Here is a 24924-nt window from a genome sequence, read left to right on the forward strand (position 1 = left end):
ATTTGGACCAGTTCTTAAGTTCAAAGGTCTAGGATTACATTGCAATTGGTCACATGTTTGTTCAATTAACAGGTTAAAAGCTTTTGGGTCGCCCACTTGTGCAGAGGTCAGAGCGTTTGCTCAAATATTGCGGAGTAAGGATTTGTTTCTTACGTCGCGGGTTCGTATTCCACGACGGGTCGTGGAGACCGGTTCTTCGGATGAGACCATTTAAACCTAGGTCCCTTGTTGCAGTGCCACATAAAAGATCCCTCACTGCTCAAGGCCCTGAGTGCCAAGTACAGTTAAAAAGCTTCCAGCGCTCCACCAGCAAGTGGTGGCGTCTTAATATGAGTGACAATTTTTCGATTGGACTTTAAGCAAACAAAACACAGTTTTTAGCTTTATTGATAGCACAAAGAACACTTGGCAATGATTCACATTATCTTCACAAGAATCACAAGAATCTTCTCAATGATTCAAAGACGTTTCTGAAGGTTTGGTTTCTCTACTAATTACGGTTTGAAGGAGTGGCGATAAAAAGCAAATTCAATTAATTGTGGTCCCTAGCTTTCGGTGTCAGTGGTTTGGATGCAAAGATTTTATGACATATGTTTACAGTCTTGTTGTGTGTCCTTCAAACTTATAGATCAAGGTCATGAAATAAAAAATTAATAGATCTTTTTGAGAGGTGTTGTAGGTAATGTACATCTAATTTGAAAGCCCTATCTTCTCTTGTTCAAAAGTGTTTACCAATGTAAAAAAAAATGATAAAGACTGTAGGTTAAACTTGAATGTCATGATGTCAAAACCCAGAGTACATTTGGAAAGGTTTTGAAACATAAATGCCCTATATTTTCTCATTCAAAAGTTATCAGCAAACTCAGGTCAAACTTCAAAGTCATAGGGATAAAAATCATAGTACTTTTGTAAAGATCTTGTCACGTGAAAACACATGACAAATATGAACTCCCTACCTTTGTTCTTCAAAAGTAGGCAGCAATGATTTTTTTTTTTTGAAAATTAGTCAGACTTGAAGGTCAAGGTCATTGGGCCAATTTTCATACTTTGTTCAGAAACTGCCTTACACAGGTGATGCACTTGTCACATAGGAACGTCCTATCTTCTGTCATTCAAAATTTATAACACATGTTAAACACTTTAAAAAGTGTGTCAAATTTCAAGGACACAGGGTCAAAAGTCATAGTAAGTTTAAAAATGACTTGTCACAGGTAATACACATTTTAAATATGAATGCTCTATCTTCTATCATTAAGAAGTTATAACCAATGATAAAATTTTTAAAAGTAGGTCAAACTTCAAGCTAAAGGTCTGGGGGTCGAAATTCATGATACAAACTTCAAAGTCAGGGTCAGGGGATCAAAAGTCATAGCATGTTCGAAAACGACCTGTCATAGGTAATGCTTATTTCAAATATGAATTCTTCTTTTTTCGCCAGACATTTAAACAGTTTCAAACGCTTTTTAATCAAATTTAGTTTAAAAGAAAAGACCAGACAATTTGTCTGAAATATGACTGAAAGAATTCGACCTAAGAATAGTTTGTTTTTTCATTAAAACGACAGTATAATTTGCAAAAAGCTGTCCTTAAAGATGTTGTTGAATTCCTTGAAATTTTAACTTAATTGTCATAAGCTTGCCTCGGTATTACAATTGTTCGTAATTAGAGCAAGCTCTTGCGTATCAAATCAGTTGGAAGACATTTACACCATATGCAAATGATTTTTTTGAATATTATTTTAAATAAATAATGAAATTTACGATAGAAAATCATGAGTCATAACCTTTGTACAGGCCTGTAAGTGGCCTCTAAAATTTAGGCGCCAGCTGGCGCCTTACCAAAACAATTTAGTCGCCATTGCAAATTTTTAGTCGCCAGGCCATTTTTCTAAGGCGCCAACTTTAAATGTTAAGAGGACTGGGTGGTCATGGCCATTTTTAGACTTTATTGATCTCCTTTAGAAGAAGAGCTCCATATAAAGATATACAAAAATGAACAAATTTTAAAACTAAAATGTATGATTTTTTTCTTTGCCAAATGATAGTTGACAGCTTAAGATATCATATCTATAAAAAAAAAAAGTTATATCTGATGGTTAATTTGTTGACCCCCCCCCCCCCAGCCTCCTTAATAGAATATAGGGACCAATGACATGCCTCAGAAAATACTACATGTCCATTGCTAAAAATAATTTCCTCTTCTTTTAAATTTCTTTTCGCTTTTTCAGAAAAATTGTTAGAAATGTGAAAATTTCCGGAATTTGACGATCGCCAAGTCAATTTGGCGACTTATGGAAAAATTTTAGGCGCCAATCAAAAATTTTAGGCGCCATGGCGACTAAATTAGTCGCCAATTAGAGCCCTGCTGTAGTAAAATTAAGTTATTAGTTGGCCCATATTATCTGTAGTCAGTAAAACATGCAAAAAAGTAACAGATGTCGGCTAAGAAAGGAGCATTAATAGCACAATAAGGAAATTCTAATAGATTGTTTGAAAACCTTGTTTCCAAAGACTACATTGATATTGTCAATGAGGAACGCCAGCATCTTTGGAATATCAACTTCAGAGTACTTGTATGTAAAATCTGAATAATTTTTAATAACGTAAATTTTAGATGACTAAGAATCAATTTATAAAAGCTTATGGGGTCCAGTTTTATTCTGAAAGTATTCGTACTTGATGTGAAAAAGCCTGCTCTTTAATTTGTCCTGAAGAATAGTTGTATAAAACATAGAAAACAATGCGTTTTGATGACATTGATGTTTGAAAAGTTTTGAGATTTTGAGCTTTTCAGAGGTTCTCTGGATTTTCTTTTAGAATCCACATTTTGATTTATACCACTATCTGAATATGTTGTAACATAATGCGTCTGAAGTGTCTCCTTCACACCAATTGATATTTTGGTATGGATGAAGGATAGGAGCCTGGTTGAACATTCACTAGACCCTACAATATATCTTCGTTTTTCAGGACTTTTATGAAGTTTAGGAATCCGGTTTAGGTACGATATATATAAGCTTAATTCGATTGACTGGATTACCAAATGTGCTTTCAATGGTGTTTCGAGTTAATGTAGTTCAATTCGTACATATATATTTGATTATTATATAATTGATTGTTTTGTGCATTTTACATTAAGCCACGTAGGTCACAAGTTTTACATCTGTTTATTACACTTCCTTCAAAAGAGATACATCTTCACACCTTTCAATCGTTTGAATCGATGAAAACAATATTATTAAATCGGGGGGGGGGGGGGTCTTTCTGGTATAATTCTTTAAAAAAATTCTATCGACAATAAAGTAAAGACAGTTAAAACTATTAGGTGAAATTCATACTAAAAACGTGATTATTTCAATTTTGGGAGTTTAATTATTCACCTTTTACAAGCAAATACCACATTTTTCCTGTGGTCTTTCTCCGAAATAACATTTTGAAATTGATTAGGGGTACAGTAATTTAAGAAAATAATTTAATAACAATGTATTGAATTATAAGCGATTTTATATGTTGTATAATACTGAATTCGTCATTCATCCTTTGGGATATTTCGGCAGAAATTCAGTTAGCTACGTAACATACAAGTAGGTGTTGTGTCTGTTACGAAAATGCTGACACCTGTTTTCGAATCAACTGCATGCTTGCAGAGATAAGAACTGCCCATACTTACTATCTCCAGGTTTTCATATATTATGTTCCATTTTCATGTATAGTCAGGCGAAGAAATATACACGGAGAAACCCGTTTTAAAGTTAGGTCACAATGGCACAATGGAGAGAGCGAGAAATAAAAATATAAAGTATTTAGGACAGCAAAAAATACAAATACTGAGTGCAGTTTTCCTGTTTTTAAAGATGTAAAATGTCAACATAATGTTTTGTTTTGTTTTTTTTTTTTTTGTTTTTTTTTGTTTTTGTTTTTTTTGTTTTTTTTTTTTTTTGTTTGTTTGTTCTATGAGTGTTAATGAAATTTACACCACATAGAAGTGCTTTAATAGACATTTTTTTTCATGTAGTTCTTGCAAATTTGTTATAACAGATAAAATTCATGATAACAAATTAAGAAATGTTTTATTCGTTTAAGCAATTTTGAGAATTCTTTCAGTAGAATTCAAAAAAGGTTTGTCATACTAACTGGGCCTCTGTACAGCAGTTGTTTTAAATTGAAAACCAAATATCATATAAGCAAGGAGAATCAAAATATGTCATGTTCTGATAGAATGAAGATTTTTTTTCATTTCAGCTGAGTGCGTTTGCGTTTCTTATTTTCACACCAAATCAGTGAAATAAATGAATAACTACTTAAGTAAACATAGAATATAGTAAATACTGTACGTGTACTATAAAAAAGGGGCTTCATATTTTAGCTGCTTTGGCGCAGACAACGATGCGCTCATTCATAAACATGGCTACGAAATCATTAATAAATACAATATAGGGCACGACTATTTATAGCGCTAATTCATGATTTTAACTCCATGCCCAGCAACTCCATGCCCAGTGATTGCGCTAAATTTTCAATAAGCCAATTTATGTACACGCACAGTATCACTGAAAGTTTTTCATTCTTTTTAGAGTACTAAGACGTCGAGCCTGACAAATTGTTTGGAAGCATATGGTTATAAAAAAGGATTGTTATCATAAAAACCTTTTCAGAATTATACATTCTAATTTGTTAAAGTATAGGGACCTAATTAATGTTGTACCTACCTCTTCCTTATTGATCTGGTGGCGTGGCATGTCTACGACAGGATGACGTGTGTAACAAGGAAGAGTTACAGTTCTTATTACACTGTTGTGTTTCCCTCATTTGCCGGAATATACAAGCAACACGAAAAAACATTGTTTATCATTTTTTTTCTATCTCTATAAATTTTTCGTACGATTTTTCTTACTATGTTTTTTTTTTATTTCCGTCATACTTCTGCTATATTTTATCAATATTTCAATGCATCATCAGGAAATTAAAAACAATACATAAAGCATTTTTTTTTCTTCAATGCTCTAACAAAAAGTTTTCTAAATACAAAACTGCCATCCTCAAATACATTTCTTTACACATACCTTTCATCTTAATGCACTTTGCAAATTATATGATAGAAGAGAGTAATCCATTCCACGCCGATACCAGTGACAATAAAGCAGTCAGGTGCAATGAATGCGAAGGGTATACCCCAGTGCTGATATCGTAGATAGTATAATAGAATATGGCGCATGCCTATTTACCAGTCGTGTTCAGCTTTAATTAGTTACTTGTGAATTAGTTCATTGTTAATGGATCACCTTCTTATAATAAGTAATTTAAAATCAATTTAAACTTTCTACATAAGTCTTAAAACCACAGTCCTACTATGTACTAAAATGTATCCTCCCTATCCCCCTTGATAAGTGCATCATGCATGAGCTAAAACTCCATATAGGGATTTTGATTACGCTATTTTGCAGTTTATGTCCATAGTTTGAGCTTCTTGTCAGCAATTTTTTGAGGTTGCAATACACCTTATTCTTTTTTCTAATGCACTTTTGATAAAATTAAGATTAAATTATGATTTCGATTGTTATGCTTATCTATTTGTTTTATAAGTAAAATGTATCATGCATAAGATGTTAATCATTGTCTTTACGTCAATCAATATCATTGCCAAAAACGTTAATAAGATCAAATTAAAAAAAAATAATTAAATTTGGAGTATAATCCAGAAACGGAAATTTCGGATCTCGATCACTACGCGGAATTTTGATACAAAAACTTGTGATAAAATGGAATTTATGTAATAATAAACAGCTAAACCAGATGCTTCAATCGGCCTTTCCAATACGGATTTCCATTTCATATCCTAGATGACTCTGTATTAGATCACAAACTTACTTACTGTATAACTGATAATACACTTCGATCTTGTTTCATTCTATCTTGTGTTGTCAGTACCTTCTCACATATTGCATGTACATGTATATTTCTTGAAATAAATCAAATTTGTTCACTATCTTTCATAAAATTAAATGCTGTGTTTAAATAAATGCTCCTTGTCTTGATCAAGTAAACGAGAATTTCCGTAGAAATTCAGTGTGTAAAAATGGTCTTACAGTTAGTATGAAAAACGTCAGTCAGGATTAGACCTAATGATATACTGCATTTGCTTATAAGATCATTGTATTGACCATAGCACTTGGAATGATGACTTCAAACGAGGCTGTTGATAACCTTATTTCATCAACTAGTTGGTTAATAGATTAAAAATTGATCGTATGTAAAGCATGCTCTGGCGTATTGAATCAACTGGGACACATAAAACCATATGAAGGTGATAAGGGTACTAGTATATCGTTACATAAACAAGCTGACGATAGAAAAGTTGAAGTGATCACGTTTATCATAAAGTTTTGTTGTTAGGTTAACATTAACGTCTTTGTAAAGTACCCAGATATGAAACAGATGTGTCAGACTCTGTGGTATCTTTTATTTCACTTTCACTGGGATATATCGAATCAACATATGAATGAAAGTACCTATTGTAAATAGACAAGAGGTCCATGGGTCACATCGCTCACCTGAGCACACTGCCTAGGAAGAAGCAGAAATCGGTTCAGTATTTTGAAAAGTTTTAAGAAGGACTTAAATTTATATTACCTCAGCATGTTTCTATAACAATATTACTAATCATGGCTTTGCTGTTCTTAAACAGAAGAATTTTAAAGATTTTTTTCCTATGTATTTCTATGTAAATCTGATTGGTCGTTGTGGCCCCACCCCACCCACTGTAAATTTGAACAAATATGAATCTACACTACCTGTGGATGCTCCTATAATAATGTGACTAATCATGACTTTGCTGCTCTTGAGCTTCAGAATTTTTCGAGATGATTCCTATATATTTTTATGCAAAACTTTGACTCTCTGTTGTGCCCCAAACCCCTGGGAGATTTGAAGAAACTTGATTCTACAATACCTAAGTTGCTTCTGTACAAAAATGACTAATAATGGCTTAGTTCTTCTTCAGGAAGAGATTTCAAAGATATTTCTTATGTTACGTGTATGATCAGGTTCTTACAAGAGATATATAGTTTTCCTTTTACTCTGTCTGAGTTAATGATTGGACAGCTATATCTGAGGGTATATCACATAATACTTAAATTTTCTCTTTCGTCTAGAGATGGGGATTCCCATTGATATATAAGGACCAGTTGTCTCAATCTTCTTTAGATTTACTACACCCAGAACTTAATTACGTCTGTAAACTTTTCAAATTATAAATTTTTAAGTTCTTTTCCAGAATGAGAGAGGTCATTTTCAATCAAACTTGTCAGTTGTTACAAAGCATCCATGAGTGAAGGGAATTCAAGTTTGGCTTTCATACTTCACTGGTGTATTCCTTGTGACAAAACTTTCCATTGGATATCAATAGTTTTGACCTTTTGACCTTGACCTTTGATTATGATCCACTTTTTAAAACTTTAACCTTGTCCATAACTTTTGAATGGTTGGTGATAGGACTTTAATATTTCACATGTGTATCCCTTGTAACAAGACCTTCCCTTGGATTCGAACAATTATGATCCGTTAACTTTAATTGTTCGTAATTAGAGCAAGCTCTTGCATATCGAAACAGTTGGGAGACATTTACTCCATATGCAAGTGATGTATGAATATCACGATAAATAAATAAGGGAAATTTACGATAGAAAATCTAAGGTCATAACTTTGTAGTAAAATTAAGTTATTAGTTGGCCTATTTTATCAGTAGGCAGTAAAACATGCAAAAAAGTAACAGATGTGACAGGCTCTGTAGTGTCTTTTATCTTGAGTTAACTGGGGTAAATCAAAATCATGTCGGCTAAGGAAGGAGCACAATTAGCACAATTAGGAAATTCTAATAGAATGTTTGAAGACCTGGTTTCCTAAGACTACATTGATATTGTCAATGAGGAACGCCAGTATCTTTGGAATATCAACTTCAGAGTACTTGTATGTAAAATCTGAATAATTTTTAACAAAGTAAATTTTAGATGACTAAGAATGGATATATGAAAGCTTATTTGTTCCAGTTTTATTCTGAAAGCATTTGTCCATGATGTGAAAAAGCCTGCTCTTTAATTTGTCCTGAAGAATGGTTGTATTTAGCATAAAAACAATGAATTTTGAGGACATTGATGTTTGAAAAGTTTGAGATTTTAAGCTTTTCAGAGGTTCTTTGAATTTTCTTTTAGAATCCACATTTTGATTTATACCACTATCTGAATATGTTGTAATATAATGCGTCTGAAGTGTCTCCTTTACATCAGTTAATATTTTGGGATGGATTAAGGATAGGAACTTGGTTGAACATTTAAAGGACCCTACAATATATCTTCGTTTTTGAGGATTTTTATGAAGTTTAGGAATCCAGTATAGGTACGATATATTAAACTTAATTGGATTGACTGGATTGCTAAATGTGTTGTCAATGGTAATTCGAGTTGATATAGATCAACTCGTACATATTCATTTTATTATTAGATAATTGATTGTTTTGCGCATTTTACATGTAAGCCATTTCATATACAATTTTTATATCTGATTATAACACTTCCTTTAAAAGGGGTACATCTTTTTAACTTTCATCACAAAAAAATTTGGATGAATGAAAACAATATCATAGAATACGGGGAGCTTTTAGTAACAATTTTTAAAAAATTTCTATCGACAGAAAAGTAAAAACAGTTGAAAATATTATGTTAAATTATATTTAAAACGTGTATTTTAATGATTATTTTAAGTTGTGAATTTAATTATTCAACATTTACTAATAATTACCTTTTCAGAAGTCTTTCTCTGGAGTAACATTTTGAAATGGAATAGGGATAATGTAAGAAAATAATTTAATAACAATGTATTGAATTATAAGTGATTTTGTATGTTGTATAATACTGAATTCGTCATTCATCCTTTGGGATATTTCGGCAGAAATTCAGTTTGCTAAGTAACTTACAAGTAAGTGTTGTGTCAGTTATGAACATGCTGACACCTGTTCTCGATTGAACTGCATGCTTGCAGAGATAACTGCCCATACTTACTATCTCCAGATTTTCATATATTATGTTCCATTTTCATATATAGGCACGCGAAGAAATATACACGGAGAAACCCGTTTTAAAGTGAGGTCACAATGGCACAATGGGACGAGCGAGATATAAAAAAAATTATAGATTAAGGGCAGCAAGAAATACAAATACCAAGTCCAGTTTTGCTGTTTTTAAAGAGGTAAAATGTAAACATAAGGTTTTCGTTTTGGTTTATGAGTGTTATTGAAGTGTACTTCACATAGACATGCTTTAGTAGACATTTTTTTCATGTAGCTCTAGCAAATGTTTTTTAACAGATAAAATTCTTGATAACAAACTAAGAAATGTTCTATTGTTTTAGCAAATTTGAGAATTCTTTAAGTGCAATTCAAAAAATGTTTGTCGTGCTAAATGGGCCTCTGTACAGCAGTTGTTTTAAAATTGAACCCCAAATAGCAGATAAGCAAGGAAAATAAATATATATCGTGTTCTGATAGAACGAATATGATTTTTTTTATTTCAGCTGAGTGCGTTTGCATTTCTTATGTTCACACAAAAACAGTGAAATAAATGAATAACTACTGTAGATAATACTGTATGTGTGCTTTAAAAAGCGGGCTTCATATTTTAGCAGCTTTTGCGCAGACAACAATGCGCTCATTCATGAGCATATGGCTAAGAAATCATTTATAAATACAATATACGGCACGACCATGTATAGCGCGTATTCATGATTTCGCCAACAACTTCATGTCCAGTGATAGCGCTAAATTTTAAATACGCCAATTTATGAACACGTACTGTACAGTATCACTGAAAGCTTATCATTCTTTTTTAGAGTATTAGAACGTCGAGCCTGACAAATTGTTTGGAAACATATGGTTATAAAAAAGGATTGTTATCATAAAAACCTTTTCAGAATTATACATTCTAATTTGTTAAAGTATAGGGACCTAATTAAAGTTGTACCTACCTCTTCCTTATTGATCTGGTGGCTTGACATGTCTACGACAGGATGACGTGTGTAATAAGGAAGAGTTACAGTTCTTATTGCACTGTTGTGTTTCCCTCATTTACCAGAATATCGAAGCAACACCAAAAAACATTGTTTATCTTTTTTTTTCTATCTCCATAATTTTTTTTTCGTACAATTTTTCTTAGTATGTTTTTTTTTTAATTTCCGTAATACTTCTGCTATATTTTATCAATATTTCAATGCATCAACAGGAAATTTAAAAAAGAAATAAATAAAGCACTTTTTTCCCTTCAATGCTCTAACAAAAAAGTTTTCTGAATACAAAACTGCATCACCAAATACATTTCTTTACACATATCTTTCATCTTAATGCAATTTGCAAATTATATGATAGAAGAGAGTAATCCATTCCAGGCCGATACCGGCGACAATAAAGCAGTCAGGTGCAATGAATGCGAAGGGTATACCCCAGTGCTGATATCGTAGATACTAGTAGTATAACAGAATATGGCGCATGTCTATTTACCAGTGGTGTTCAGCTTTAATTAGTTACTTGTAAATTAGCTCATTGCTAATGGATCACCTTCTTATAATAAGTAATTCAAAATAAATTTAAACTTTCTACATAAATCTTAAAATCCCAGTCCTACTATGTACTAAAATGTATCTCCCCTTAATAATTGCATCAAGTATGAGCTAACACTCCATACAGGGATTTTGGTTACACTATTTTGCAGTTTCTGTCCATAGTTTGACTTTTTCGTCAGTAATTTTTTGAGTTGGCAATACACCTTATTCTTTTTTCTAATGCACTTTTGATAAAATTAAGATTAAATAATGATTTCGATCGTTATGCTTATCTATTTGTTTTATAAGTAAAATGGATCATGCATAAGGTATTAATCATTGTCTTTACGTGAATCAGTATCATTGCCAAAAACGTTAATAAGATCAAATTAAAAAAGTAATTAAAAGTGGAGTATAATCCAGAAACGGAAATTTTGGATCTCGATCACTACTCTGAATTTTGATACAAAATCTTGTGATAAACTGGAATTTATGTAATAATAAACAGCTAAATTAGATAATACACTTCGATCTTGTTTCATTTTATCTTGTGTTGTCAGTACCTTCTCACATATTGCATGTATATATATATTTCTTGAAATAAATCATATTTGTCACCTCTCTGTCATAAAATCAAATGTTGTGTTTTTATAAATAAGTCGTATGGTTCTACCAAATATCAGAATACTTGTGTACCACAAAAAGGCAAAGTTATATGAAGTATGTAGATTACGAACAGTATCCATGCTCATAGTTACCCTCACCGTAGCTTAGATAAAGTTGGATGAAAACTTAAAAAACCGAGGCCCCATGTTACGGTAGGCGTTGGCACGATGAAGAACTCTCACTGCTCAATGGCCCCGAGTGCCGACTAAAGATCTAAATCTGAAGCTCTTCACTGGTATATGGTGACGTCTCTATTATGAGTGAAAAATTCTCGAACGGGACGTAAAACAACACACAATCAATCAATGAATCAATCAAGCTAATAGTCCATTAAACAATACAAATCGGGAGAAGAGCAAACACGGACCTCCAAAAACTTCAGAAAAAGGATCAAATTCCATGGACGGTTAAGCATCCCCTGTCGACCGATCACATATGCCGTATGCTCTTTGTTTTGATCGGGTAAACGAGAAATTCCGTGGAAATTCAGTATGTAAAAATGGCCTTACAGTTAGTATGAAAACGTCAGTCAACATTTGACCTAATGATATACTGCATTTGCTTATAAGATCATTGTATTGACCATAGCACTTGAAATGATGACTTCAAACGAGGCTGTTGATAACCTTATTTCATCAGCTTATTGGTTAGTAGATTGCTCGTTTCAAAAATTGATCGTACGTAGAGCATGCTCTGGCGTATCGAATCAAATGGGGGACATGAAACCCATATGAAGTTGATAAGGGTACTAGTATATTGTAACATAAATAAGTTGATGATAGAAAAGTTGAAGTCATCACGTTTGTCATAAAGTTTTGTTGTTCGGTTAACATTAACGTCTTTTTCTTGTAAAGTACCAAAATATGAAACAGATGTGTCAGATTCTGAGATGTCTTTTATTTCACTTTCACTGGGATATATCGAATCGACATATGAATGAAAGTAACTATTGTTAATAGGCAAGACGTCCATGGGCCACATCGCTCGCCTGAGCACTCTGCCTAGGAAGAAGCAGAAATCAGTTCAGTATTTTGAAAAGTTTTAAGGGGGGACTTAAATTTACACTACCTCAGCATGCATATATCAATATTACTTATAATGGCTTTGCTGTTCTTAAACAAAAGAATTTTAAAGATTTTTTCCCTATGTATTCCTTTGGAAATCTGATTGGTCATTGTGACCCCACCCTTCCCACCGTAAATTTGAACAAATATGAATCTACACTACCTGTTGATGCTCCTATAATAATATGAATATTCATGACTTTGCTGTTCTTGAGCATCAGATTTTTTCAAGATGATTCCTATATATTCTTATGCAAAACTTTGACCCTCTGTTGTGCCCCAAACCCCTGGGAGGTCATAAATTGAACAAAACCTAAGGTTGCTTCTGTATATAAATGACTATTAATGGCTAAGTTGTTCTTGAGAAGAAGGTTTCAAAGATATTTCCTATGTAACGTGTATGATCAGGTTCTTACAAGGGATATATAGGTTTTCCTTTTACTCTGTCTGAGTTAATGATTGGACAGCTATATCTGAGGGTATATCACATATTACTTATATTTTCTCTTTCATCTAGAGATGGGGACTGGGTATTAGGTACTACTTGCACTGTGTTTCTCCCCTAGATTCCTATTGATAGATAAGAGCCAGTTGTCTCAATCTTCAGATTTACTACACCCAGAACTTAAGTACGTCTGTAAACTTTTCACATTTTAAATTTTTGACTTCTTTTCATGAATGAGAGGGGTTAAATTCAACCAAACTTGTCAGTTGTTACAAAGCACCTTTGAGTGAAGGGGACTCAAGTTTGGCTTTCATACTTCATAGGTGTATTCCTTGTGACAAGACCTTCCACTGGATATCAATAATTTTGACATTTTGACCTTGACCTTTGATTATGATCCACTTTTAAAAACTTCAACCTTGTCCATAACTTTTGAAATGTTGGTGATAGGGCTTTCCTATTTCACATGTGTATCCCTTGTAACAAGACTTTCCCTTGGATACGAATAATTATGATCCTTTGACCTAGACCATGGAGTTTGACCTTTTTTTTGAAAAAAAAAACCTTCTCCATAACTTTTGAATGGTTGGTGAAAGGCTTTCACATTTCACATGTGTATTCCTTATGACAATATCAACAATAATGACCCTTTGACCTTAGAGTTTGACCTACTTTTGAAAAATTTAACCTTGTACATAACTTCTGAATGGTTGGTTATAGAGCTTTCATATTTCACAAGTGTATTACTTGTGACAAGACACTTTTGATTTTGACCACTTGACCATGACATTTAACTTACTTTTCAAAAAACTTTAACCTTTGCCATAACTATTCATTTTTTTTTTTTTTTTTTTGCTAGGGCTTTCATATTTCATACTGATATTCCCTGAGACAAGGCTTTTCTTTCGGTAACATTTTTTTTCAGAACCATCTGTTATTGATTTATTAGTAGTGAATTTCATGGGATATCAGTGAGGAAGTGATTCTACGCAGCACAGTTCAGGTGCCAAATGGAAATATCGGCTAATTTTTTAGATAGAAAATACATTCTTTACAAGGATGGGCATTTCTTTTTAGGACTTTACTATTATCTGACAAATGCAATGTGGTTGAAAACTAAATGTTGAGGACGATTAGATTTCTTATTAAGACTTGTCACGTGATGTGGCAGTCACGTGATTTTAGCAAATATACCTAAAGTATTGAGGTCATCTATAAATTCTAATATTGCAAGGGCATAACCAAGTTAAAAATTTAAGTTTAACATATAATTATTTTCAACACTCTTTGTAGTTTGTGAAAAGTGCTGGGAACCTATATAGATTCTACTATCTAGTTGCTAAAATTACATTTGTTAGACCGTATTTTGAATATTTTGCTGGTCAAGTACATTAAATATAGATATAATTAATTCATTTGCAAGATTTCAACAGGTTCGCAGCACTTTTCAAATATTTTCATACTTCTTGAGTTTATGTGTAAAAGCTTGTCATAATTCATTGAGGGTATGCCCTTGCAATATATCGATTTATTACTACCCTTCTATTACCCTTCAATGAATCTGCATAAAAATATACGACAGTATCGCTTGTCTAGGGAATGTACGGGAAGTATATGAGTAAAATCATAAAACAGACATCGCCTCCAAATTAATGGCCTCTTATATATCTACAATTTATATTTTATTTAATTACAAAATGCATTTTTCATTGTATGAAATATAACTTGATCCGCCTTTCACTGCAATCAAACTGCGTCAAATTTTCCGATATGACATCACATTGACAAGTGCATTGCGATCAGTGAATTGTTTATATATTGCTGTGTGTGATTTAACCAACGACAATAATGCATGCACTAGTTAGTATTGATGTAGTTTAAAGCTATTCATAAGTTAAAAATAGCAAATCATTTCATTTTGTGGTAATTTGAAGAACTTATAATTTTGTGTGATGTCATAGTAAGCATTTCCCGTATAAATTAGGCCCCGCCTCCTTATTGCAGCCTTAACTGTGACTGCGTAGCCAACACTTCAGAAGTTTAGGACCTTCCATAAATAAGATCTTTGGGCATAATGGGGGAAAAATAGCATGTGTTGATTTTATGGGATCTTCCAAATATACTTGTGTAGTAGATATTTGTGTCACTCTAGTCATTAACTGTGTACAATAAATGTACATGGACTACCTGAAATTCATTGTAACTGTATATAAATGTTGCACGTATACCCTGTTGAGGTTTCAGTGACCTTTCCCAAGGTTATTTAATGAAGCTAAAGGTCATAATTAATATTGTTTTAAAATCTGTTTAGTTTTATTATCAAGAAATGTCGGATGCTTGAGATTACGCGAGGTACAAAGGATTTTCTGTGGGTGTAAGGATATGTTGACAAATAAAATGAAAAGTCATTTGATTTCAGTTTCTTATGCAGACTTAAATTTTACTACATACATGTATATTATAACATGATTATCATTAATTTTACCAAGGTCATCCTCCAATAACGATATTTTTAGTGCATTTTTTTTAAAATAACATTTGATGTAAAATATGTTCATTGAGAATACTTTTAAAAATTTTCTTACATTGTACATACTGTATAAATGTGTCTGCAATATTTGTCCCAAAACACATTGTAAAGCAAACAATGATTTTTTATTTTTTTTTTTTAAAATATGGATTTGTTTTATGAAAAATTATGATTTAGTCAAGTTTTTTTATAATTATTTGGCCCTAACTATTTTAAGTATTCCAGTTTTTCATTGTATTTTCTGGGATTTCAGTGGAATTTCTTGGAATTCCATAAATTTCCAAATATCATGGAAAACCACAGATTTCCAGCTATTTCCGCGAATTTCTATAATGGCATTGTTCCGCTATTTTCCAGGCTAGATTTGAAAGTCCATAGAATTCACAAAAAGTTCCGTCCCAATACTCTCGAGAATTCCTCGGAATTCCCTGGAACAGTTTTCCTTGGAATTCCACGGAATCTGTTATTGAACTCCACGGATCTTATGGAAAATGTCTAGTAGAGGTACTTTTATTAAAATAATAAAAGTTAAATGATTTTAAATGATAAAAAATAAATATAAAATATCAACTTGATAAACTAAATAAACTATTAAACATGTCATATATGCATAAATGATAAGATTTCTATTAAAGTTTCATTCTGTTCATTCTTTACTAACATGATTGGGTATTTAGAGACATAGCTTTACACCTTTTGGATCCACACTTGTACTTTTACATGACCACACATACATCTATGGTCAGAATTTGAAATGGATAGATTTCATTGGTTTAAAGTTTGGTCATTGTGGGGTACTGAGTTTTATTCAGTTTTAGCTCAAGATTTAGATTTAGATTTAAAATGGAGAAGACATATTGCTGCTGACTTAATTATATATAATATTTGGAAATAGACAGTTCCCTAAAAGGTAAGTTTTACCTTTTAATGCTTTAAGATATAATTACTTTCCATAATCTATGTTAAAAAGGTGGAAAACAATATTTTACTTTGAAATTACTATTCAATTATTCTGTCTATTCAGATATAGATAAATCTGATGGATTATTGCAGTAAATCAATTTGTATATATCACCTGCATACGGGGTTTATATCTCTCAGTTGATTCGATACGCAAGCTCATGCTCTACGAAGGTACAATTTCCAAAACGAGGTAAATTATTAACAAACAAGTTGATGAAACAAGAATATCAGTAGTCTCGTTTAAAGTCATCATTTCGTAAGTTCTATGGTCGATACAATGACCTTATCAGCAAATACAATTTATCATTGAGTCAAATGCTGACTGACGTTTTTTATACTAATTGTTAGGCCATTATTTACAAACTGAATTGTCGACGGATTTTACCGTTATTTTCCGATCATGACAAGGAGCACATGGCGGGTGAGACCGGTCGGCAGGGGATGTTCACTTCTCCATGGCACCTGATCCCACCTCTGATGCTTTGGAGGTCCGTGTTTGCTCTGCTCCTATTTTGTATTGTTTAATGGACTTTTGAGCTTGAACACTGATCGTTATCTCCATATATTTCATATATACTTAGAAATATTTTGATGTGAATATTTTAGTAACTAAACTAATTTAAATGTCTATTGGTTATGAGAAAGGTATTAGTAAAGAACAAACCATGATTATTTTATTATTGTACAGAGGTAATACAATAAGTAAAGAATATATATACATGTTATTGCATTTGGAGAAAGTTCAATTCCATAAATTAAATAAATTAAATAACCCATATGATTTGTTAAGAGTTAACTTCCTTTTATATAACATACTTCATGTTATCATATCGAATAAAATTGAAACATATAATAATTCATTGTAAAAGGGAAGAGAGATAATTTGTTATATCTTTATGATAGGAATATCAGATTATTCATATACCTTTTGTGCATATTTTTATGACGCAATTTATATATTTAAGGACTTTTCTATACATTCCATATTATCCATTTATCTACCATCTATCATTGTTTCAATTGGCCATGATGAAGTCACCTTAACAAACGTGCAAGTTACAGCTGTGTTTACCATCATTGCCGGGAGTACCCACTACAAATGTAAGTTAGGGTTGCTCCAGATTTGTATACTATTGTATATAGAACTTTTAAGCTTGATTATTGTTGTTATCTCCATTTTTCACTTAAGAGTTGCATTTTTTATAATTCTTCGAACATATGAAGCAATTGATTTGTAAGGTAAAAGAAGTATTGGTCTTTTAAACCATCTTTTAGAATCATGCACGTATTTATGCACTTAGCAATGGTGAAAATGCAAAATAGACACACGGCTTTAAATAATTTATTTTTGGTAAAGATTGAGAATTTCTTTTTTATTATTTTCGAACTGCATTACGTTAAAAGGTAAAACAAAAAAGTAGGCAAGTAGATCTTATAAACTCTTAGTCGAAAATTTTTAGGTGTATAGTTTTTGCCCTGCCCGTTAGTCTGCGTGTTTGTTCGCAAAAGAACTTTAACCTTGCCCGTAATTTTTGATCGGTTGGAGCTATGGCTTTCAAATTCCACATAAGCATTTCTTCTGACAAGACCATTTTTGTAATTCTTACTAAATATCTATTTGATCTGTATAAATTTCATTCCATAAACGTAGAATATACGATTATCGAACCAAGCGCTAGCGGGCGTGTTGTGTTTTATGTTAACTTTATATCTATACAAGGCTGTGACAATGGCGCCCACGTTGGGCATAGGGGATATTTAGAGATTCAATACTTGATTTTCTCCTAAAAGTAGAAACACACTATGGAGACACAGCACGGACCTTTGTAAAATATCTAACCTCGTTTAAGGATTTAAAGTCCTTTCGATAAATTTGTATCATCAGAAAGTAGATATAATATCTGTTGCCTAAAAGAAAAAGAATTGAAGGGAATATCCTTTTCATTATATAATATGTTACAATACTCGGGTACATATTATCCGATCACACTATCAATTGATTGACTGGTATCTGAAATAATGCAAAGAAAATAATTGAAACAAGAAAAAAAAGGATTTAAAATGTACAGAAAATTTCCCATTGCGCAGGATTCATTTATACTGTACCTGGACATGACTGAGTGTTGCATGCCTCGGTTTGGATTGATTGACCAGGACATTGAAGCCCTCCATCAGAAGGAGGCGGGTCGTCACATCTTCTCATTCGGATATGAATCCCCCCACCGCATGACATGTCACATGGCCGGAAGTGACCCCAATGACCCCAATTACCATTGACTACAATTGGTGTTCATTCATTTGTATTATGATGTTCAAAAACGAACGATTTGTCTGAAAATATTTAAAGCTATTATTTTAAAATACAGTATTATGGAAGCCAATAAAGAAAGAAATAACGAAAAGAAAAAATATAAACCACAAGAAAGACATATAAGGATGGAAAACTACGGAAATTTGATAGGAAAAAAATACTAAAAATACATCTTGGTTTACGTGGAACAATGACAAGTAAAACGAAGGGAGCAAAAAGAGAAAACTTGGACGATTCCCGGGGCTGCATGGTCTGCTCTCAATAGACCTTCCAGAACAGTTGTTACCACCGTATCCAGGAGCAGGATTAAAACAGTGTCTTATCCTTATCTGAACCCCTGCTCTACAACTTCTACTACACTTTTCAGACCTTGACCATGCTGAACATTGTCCATCAACTACATGTACAAATTTAGGTACTATAGTCATGGATGTACCATGGCCTCTTTCAACATAGTTTGTTTGAAAATATGTCATAAATGTTCCATTCCTCTTAACTTGTTGCATGTTAAAAATTAGAAATATGTTTTGAAGGTTGAATATGCTGCGATGATGGTTAATATTTGTAATTATATAGTGATTCCTTTCTCAAATCCCATATAAATTATTGTTATTATTATTATGTAAAATGCGAGATTCTCTCCAATACACGTCCGTAAATTGTCAGAATTTGTAAATCGTGTATATAATAGTCAAGCTTAAATGATTAACTAGGATTAGCAGAAAATATTCTGCATGAATAAGCTCTATAATTTATTAATCTTGCTCGGGTTTTGTCTGTGTTACATCTTATTTCTTAAAAGAAATCGATATAGGTAGGAAAATACTTTCACATATAGCTTATATTTGAAATTCTTGCGTTATATAGGCTTATTCCCAGCATTTTCAAGATAGCGAAGGATACAATTAATTCATGTATGTAAAAAATGTACTCAAGTGTGTTTATCATTTTTGCACATGCAATTGATTGTGACAGAAATGCCGTATTATATACAAGATTAGATTTTTTTTTTGCAACTTGAAATCAAAACCTAGCTTGATAAAGAATACGTCTACTAAGTATTTTTATATTCTTTTATAAAACTGTATATTTATACCAGGACACCGTACAGCTTCCAATGAATCACCGATGCAAGAAAGACCACCGTGTGCCGGTTGAGGATTGCTGCAATTCCTGAATCTGACTTTCCAGCCGTGCGTACACGTTTTATCACAGGGGCTGTAGCTACCCCAAGAACTCCATAAACCATTCACTAGAAAACAAATGGGCTAACCGATATAAACAAGCTATAATTCTATTAAGCCTTATCAACGTAATGTTTTTTTTTTTTTTCATTTTACCTGGACATGAGCGTGGATAACAGGTCCTTGATTCGGATGACGAACCAGAACAGGATCCGCCACACTCCCTATGCCTTTGTTGGGAACCGTTTCCACAAGTAACACTACAAGAAGTCCATTCTCCCCAAGACAAAAAGGTATCATCTGTAATGATGTGAATTTCCATTATAACTTGCTAGAAAGATAAAAAAAAAAAAAGATGCAAAAACAAATTGATTGGAATAATCAGAAATAATATAACTGGAGTAAATTCTGAGTAAACGGTAAAATACGTATTGCAATAGAAATACAACAAATCATATATATATATATATATATATATATATATATATATATATATATATATATATATATATATATATATATATATATATATATATATGTGTGTGTGTGGGTGTGGGTGTGGGGGTGTGTGTGTGTGTGTGTTATATTTTCTGATAGCATATCACTATAAATTGTATACGTAAACTTTCATATCTTTGTCTTGTTTTGTTTTCATGATTTATCAATATTATCCCAGAATCTCTTGAAATTTCTCAGGATTACTCGATGATGTTATGTTTCTTGTAAGATCTTCCTGAACAAATAACAACTGGTCAATGATATGCATGACCCCATTAGTTGCCCCCTCATCCATGTGAATAACATTCGCTGATGCTCCTCCAAAGTATATCCTCACATCTAAAAATAGATAAAAATGTCAGTTTGTCTTTTTTAATATATTTTTTTGGCTGATATCCCTATAGAGAATATAACACAGAGCAGTAAAGTGAAAGAAGCAAATACAGTAAATTCCAGTTATTAAGAACTCTCTTATAAAGATTTTGTTTTCATAAGAAAACTCCTTCGACAATAAAAAGACTTACGTATATGTTTTGGTGTGCGAAAACGAGATTTGGCTGTATAATTAAGTCTGTCATTTGTTTTAGTGAGACTACTAAATTTGAGATAACAAGGTTCTCCTGGATTATTACCTCTGTCATTTGTTTTTGTAAGATTAATCGTCTCCCCGTTTAACATTCTCATCTGGTGGATTCCGTTTCCCATTTTTTCTATATAGATTCTTCTAGGAACAATGAGCCGTTTAAACAACTAAAAATAAAAGTTATACAGTCTAAATTTCTACATTCTAGAATTATTAAATAAAACACTTTTATACACGTTAATTTCTGTCACGTTATAAGGAGAAATTACCATTAATAATGTAAGAGATATTTATAAAAGTGCTTCTAAGAATTCAAATTGCAAAATGCATGACATTAAAGAGCATATTTAGAAGTTTTTTGTGTGTCTTTATATACAATTGTTAGTCGCCCGGGTGGCGCAGTGGTTAGAGCGTTCGCTCTAGAGTAGCGAAGTAAGGAGTTGCTCCTTACTTCGCGGGTTCGAATCTCACTGTGGCACGTGAGGACCGGTCCTTCGGATGAGACCATATAAACAGAGGTCCCGTGTCGCAGTAAGTGCTGGCATGAAAAGGATCCCTCACTGCTCAATGGCCCTGAGTGCCGAGTATAGGTCAAAATTGCAGCTCTCCACCGGCAAGTGTGGCGTCTCCATATTAGTGCATTGAAAACTCTCCAGAGGGACGTTAAACAATAAATAAACAAGCAAACATGTATTCAATTATTTAAATTATGTATTCTTGAAAATTGTTGGTTGAAAGAAGAATTTTTTATTGATAACTTGCATAGATATTTTTTTACTACAATTTTTTCACTTACATATTGAAATCTTGGAGTGTCTCTCATAATTTTGTTGCCATTAAGCGACACTGAAAAATATTCAATAGCACTGGAATTAGGAACAAAGACTGTGAATTCACACGCCACAGTGGTCGATCCGCAGTACCCCATATCATAATTTGACGAACCCTTCAACCCTGTGTTCAAACTATTTAGCATGTTGCATGGATACATGTTGCACGGACTTTTGTTGGCATTGTTTGGGTCACTGCAGTAGCTAATATACTGACACTGGCTCGCTAATCCCCCTTTACAACTCAGGCATTGCTGGGAGTTTGCGTACTGGGGCTGTGAACAGTAGGGGGGACAGTTAGACCCAGACGTACAAATGACCGAGTTACACGGATACTGATTTGCAAACTGAGACTGTGAACAATAGGTTGGACAGGTTGTTCCCCCTCCAGTGTTGGTATTGGCACACACAGCAGTATTACATGGATATTGGTTCTGGTAATTCGCCTGGGCACAATAAGTGGGACACGTGGTGGAACCAGTATTTGTCTGACACTGTGCTGTGTTACAGGGGTACTGGTTCTGATATTGGGCCTGACTACAGTAAGTAGGGCAGGTGGTTCCCTGGTTAGTGAGCACGGTTGATCCATAATTTGGAGGATAGCCATAAATTTCGAAGCTGCACGTGTCTGCTGTAAATCTACGGTCCGTAAGGTAGTTCTTTAGTCCCACTCTCCTCATGTAGTCATATGTACGCCTATAATGAAACACGAAAAAGTACTACAACGTAATGTTCTGACACATAACCATGTTGCATAAAAAATGACAAGAGGTCATTGAGATTTTATATTTTTGTCAATCCATCTCAGGCATGTAATGATTATTTAACTTCATTGTTCATGACCTATCTACACCTACAATAGCCAAACGTCATGGCAGATTAGCATTGGAAGATCCAGATAGGGTATTCCCAGTACAGAGTCAATGATATGGATCATGCCGTTTACGGTCGTTATGTCCGGTCTGATCACGCGAGCCTTCACGTTACCACCCTGTACCCAGGTTTCTAAAAATAGAAATAGATAAGCCATCACTCTATGCAACTTTTAAAAGATATCATAATTAATAATAAATGAGTGTTTTGTGAATTCAACGTTTTCTCCTTCTTGAATCTTCTACATAAACATTTGTTAAACACATTTGCCAAAAAAATAATTTTTTTGAGATTTAAGGTGCAGAATGGATAAGCATGGATGCTTTCATGTCTTCAAAATCATTTTTTTTTAATTTTTTATCATACATGTATAAATTATCTTTCAGTTTTGACACCAATACTTTTTTTTATAAAGGGAGGAGGGAGACCAGCTTGTTAAAAATTTGTCCAAACTTTTGTAGATCTGATGAAAGTCAAATTAAAACAACATGTAATTATTTACCATTTCTTTCATTATAAATGGTGACCATCTCATTGTTATACATGGTTTGCCTGTATTGACGACTCTCATATCCGCTCATCGCTGGCAAGGAGGAGATAATAATTGGGTTGTTGGGTACTAGAATATGCAGACGAAGCACCTGAAAAAAAAAAACAGATTTTCTCCAGCTGGGTTAAAGATCATAGCATTAAGCCTAACTAATAATCACATATCTTAAGATCTAAAAAAACGCACTACTTGAATTACTGGCTGTTATCATACATAGCCCTAGAACAGCATATTGTTCTTGTGACAGCTCTGTGTACACTATCGTAGCCACAGTGCCTACAACCCAGGAATGGAGCAATGCTGGTATTTGACCATGGATCAACAACATGCTTGAAAGACAATCTAATTCCCTTCTGGTCTCTGACCAGTAGAGCTAAAAAATTGGATCTGCCTACTATGGCAGCACCAAAAATCTATAGATATAGTCAAACCTTGTTATCTTGAATTCAATGGGGCAGAGAAAAAACTTCGATTCGAATTATCCAGCGTAAACTACTTAAAGAATAAGTTGCTGGGACTTCCAAATCATTTCAACATATTCATGGTATTCCAGATATCCGTGTTCAAATATCAAAATTCAGTTGTATTTTCTTTTTCTTTTTTTTTTTTTCTTTTTTTTTTTTCTTTTTTTTTTTTTTTTTTTTTTTTGCCTATACAAGTAGTAGTAGATTTCTAGTATAATCTCCATTATTGAGATAGTTACCATATCCACTAAAGTCTGGTTACTCTTCAGGTTGGCCCAGCGGATGTTGGCGATTTTCTGGAAGGCGGCGTCCAGAGGCACGAAGACAGTTACCCCTGAGGGCTGCACCAAGGAATTCCTGACGTTTTCTGTGCCGAGATTTATCAGCTGTTCAAATTTCCTTAAAATAAATATTAAATGATACAAAACATAAAATAAATATTAAATGATTCAAAACCTAAAATTAATATTAAATGATTCAAAACCTAAACAAAATTTGAATGAATTTAGATATATAATGTGACATTTAGTATCACTCAAAACATGGTTACAGTGAACATGTTTAATTTGATGAAATTAATGTAATTAATAAAGCAAACTACCAGTTATTTATCACTACTTCTTGTTTTAATTATGGAATGATAAAGTGTGATTGTACATCTATTTCAAAAGAAGTCGGAATGGGATATCATTTCAATGAAATGAACGATTTATAGAAATTCAGAAAAAAATGAGTTTCTAGAAGAAAAGAACTCCCATTTCATTACTTAAACCCAATTAGCTTTATACAAGGACCTACGAGAGAAATTCTACATACGTTCCCTCTCGTTGAATCTGTTCACGAACGTTATTGTAAACAAATCCCAGCAGCTGATCGACCACGTGCACCACTCCGTTAGACACCGTGATATTTCCCTCAATAATGGCCGCACTCACCCCATCACTATTGACATATACTGAAATCAGGAAGTAAACCATTTCAAGTATTATTACTGTTATCAAAAAAAAATAATGAAGATAATAATACAAATAAAAAAAAACACTGACCAAATAACTTCTCCTATTCGAACAATCATTACATGTAGATGTGAAGTGGTAAAGAGATGCTAGCTTTTTATGAATGGCTGCTGGATAGGGTGCCAAAAACTTTGTTGAAATGTTGACAGAAACATTTTTCCAGAAGCTGTGAAGATGTTATGGTTTTGATGCTGTAATGTTGTTAATAGTGCTCCGTTCTCATGATCAGAAAAATATGCTGAGTTAGAAGTTGATTTAAATGAGTTCTATTCTTTGTAAAATTGAATGTAATTTCACAAATTGACAAAACAAACTTTTTTACATTTAATAGTGTATCTTGATCTAAAATGTCTTCCAAATTGAA

General features: G+C 33.0%; 1 protein-coding gene across 1 annotated transcript in view; it reads right to left on the reverse strand.

Annotated features, from left to right (window-relative positions):
• Positions 1-18227: 18227 nt before the first annotated feature.
• LOC133198263 (uncharacterized) overlaps positions 18228-24924 on the reverse strand; it is a 30629-nt gene continuing 23932 nt past the window's right edge. The window contains exons 7-17 of the mRNA XM_061334382.1: positions 24361-24499; positions 23784-23943; positions 23033-23171; positions 22515-22662; positions 21624-22353; positions 20877-20994; positions 20449-20583; positions 19903-20046; positions 19659-19814; positions 18358-18528; positions 18228-18262 (exon numbers count right to left, since the gene is read on the reverse strand). Of these exons, the coding sequence (XP_061190366.1) occupies positions 18228-18262; positions 18358-18528; positions 19659-19814; positions 19903-20046; positions 20449-20583; positions 20877-20994; positions 21624-22353; positions 22515-22662; positions 23033-23171; positions 23784-23943; positions 24361-24499 (2075 nt within the window). The remainder of the gene's footprint in view (positions 18263-18357; positions 18529-19658; positions 19815-19902; positions 20047-20448; positions 20584-20876; positions 20995-21623; positions 22354-22514; positions 22663-23032; positions 23172-23783; positions 23944-24360; positions 24500-24924) is intronic.

The sequence above is a fragment of the Saccostrea echinata genome, unplaced genomic scaffold (assembly GCF_033153115.1).
Source record: "Saccostrea echinata isolate AGI-Se365-2 ecotype Australia unplaced genomic scaffold, CSIRO_AGI_Sech_v1 ptg000033l, whole genome shotgun sequence".
Taxonomy (NCBI): Eukaryota; Metazoa; Mollusca; class Bivalvia; order Ostreida; family Ostreidae; genus Saccostrea; species Saccostrea echinata.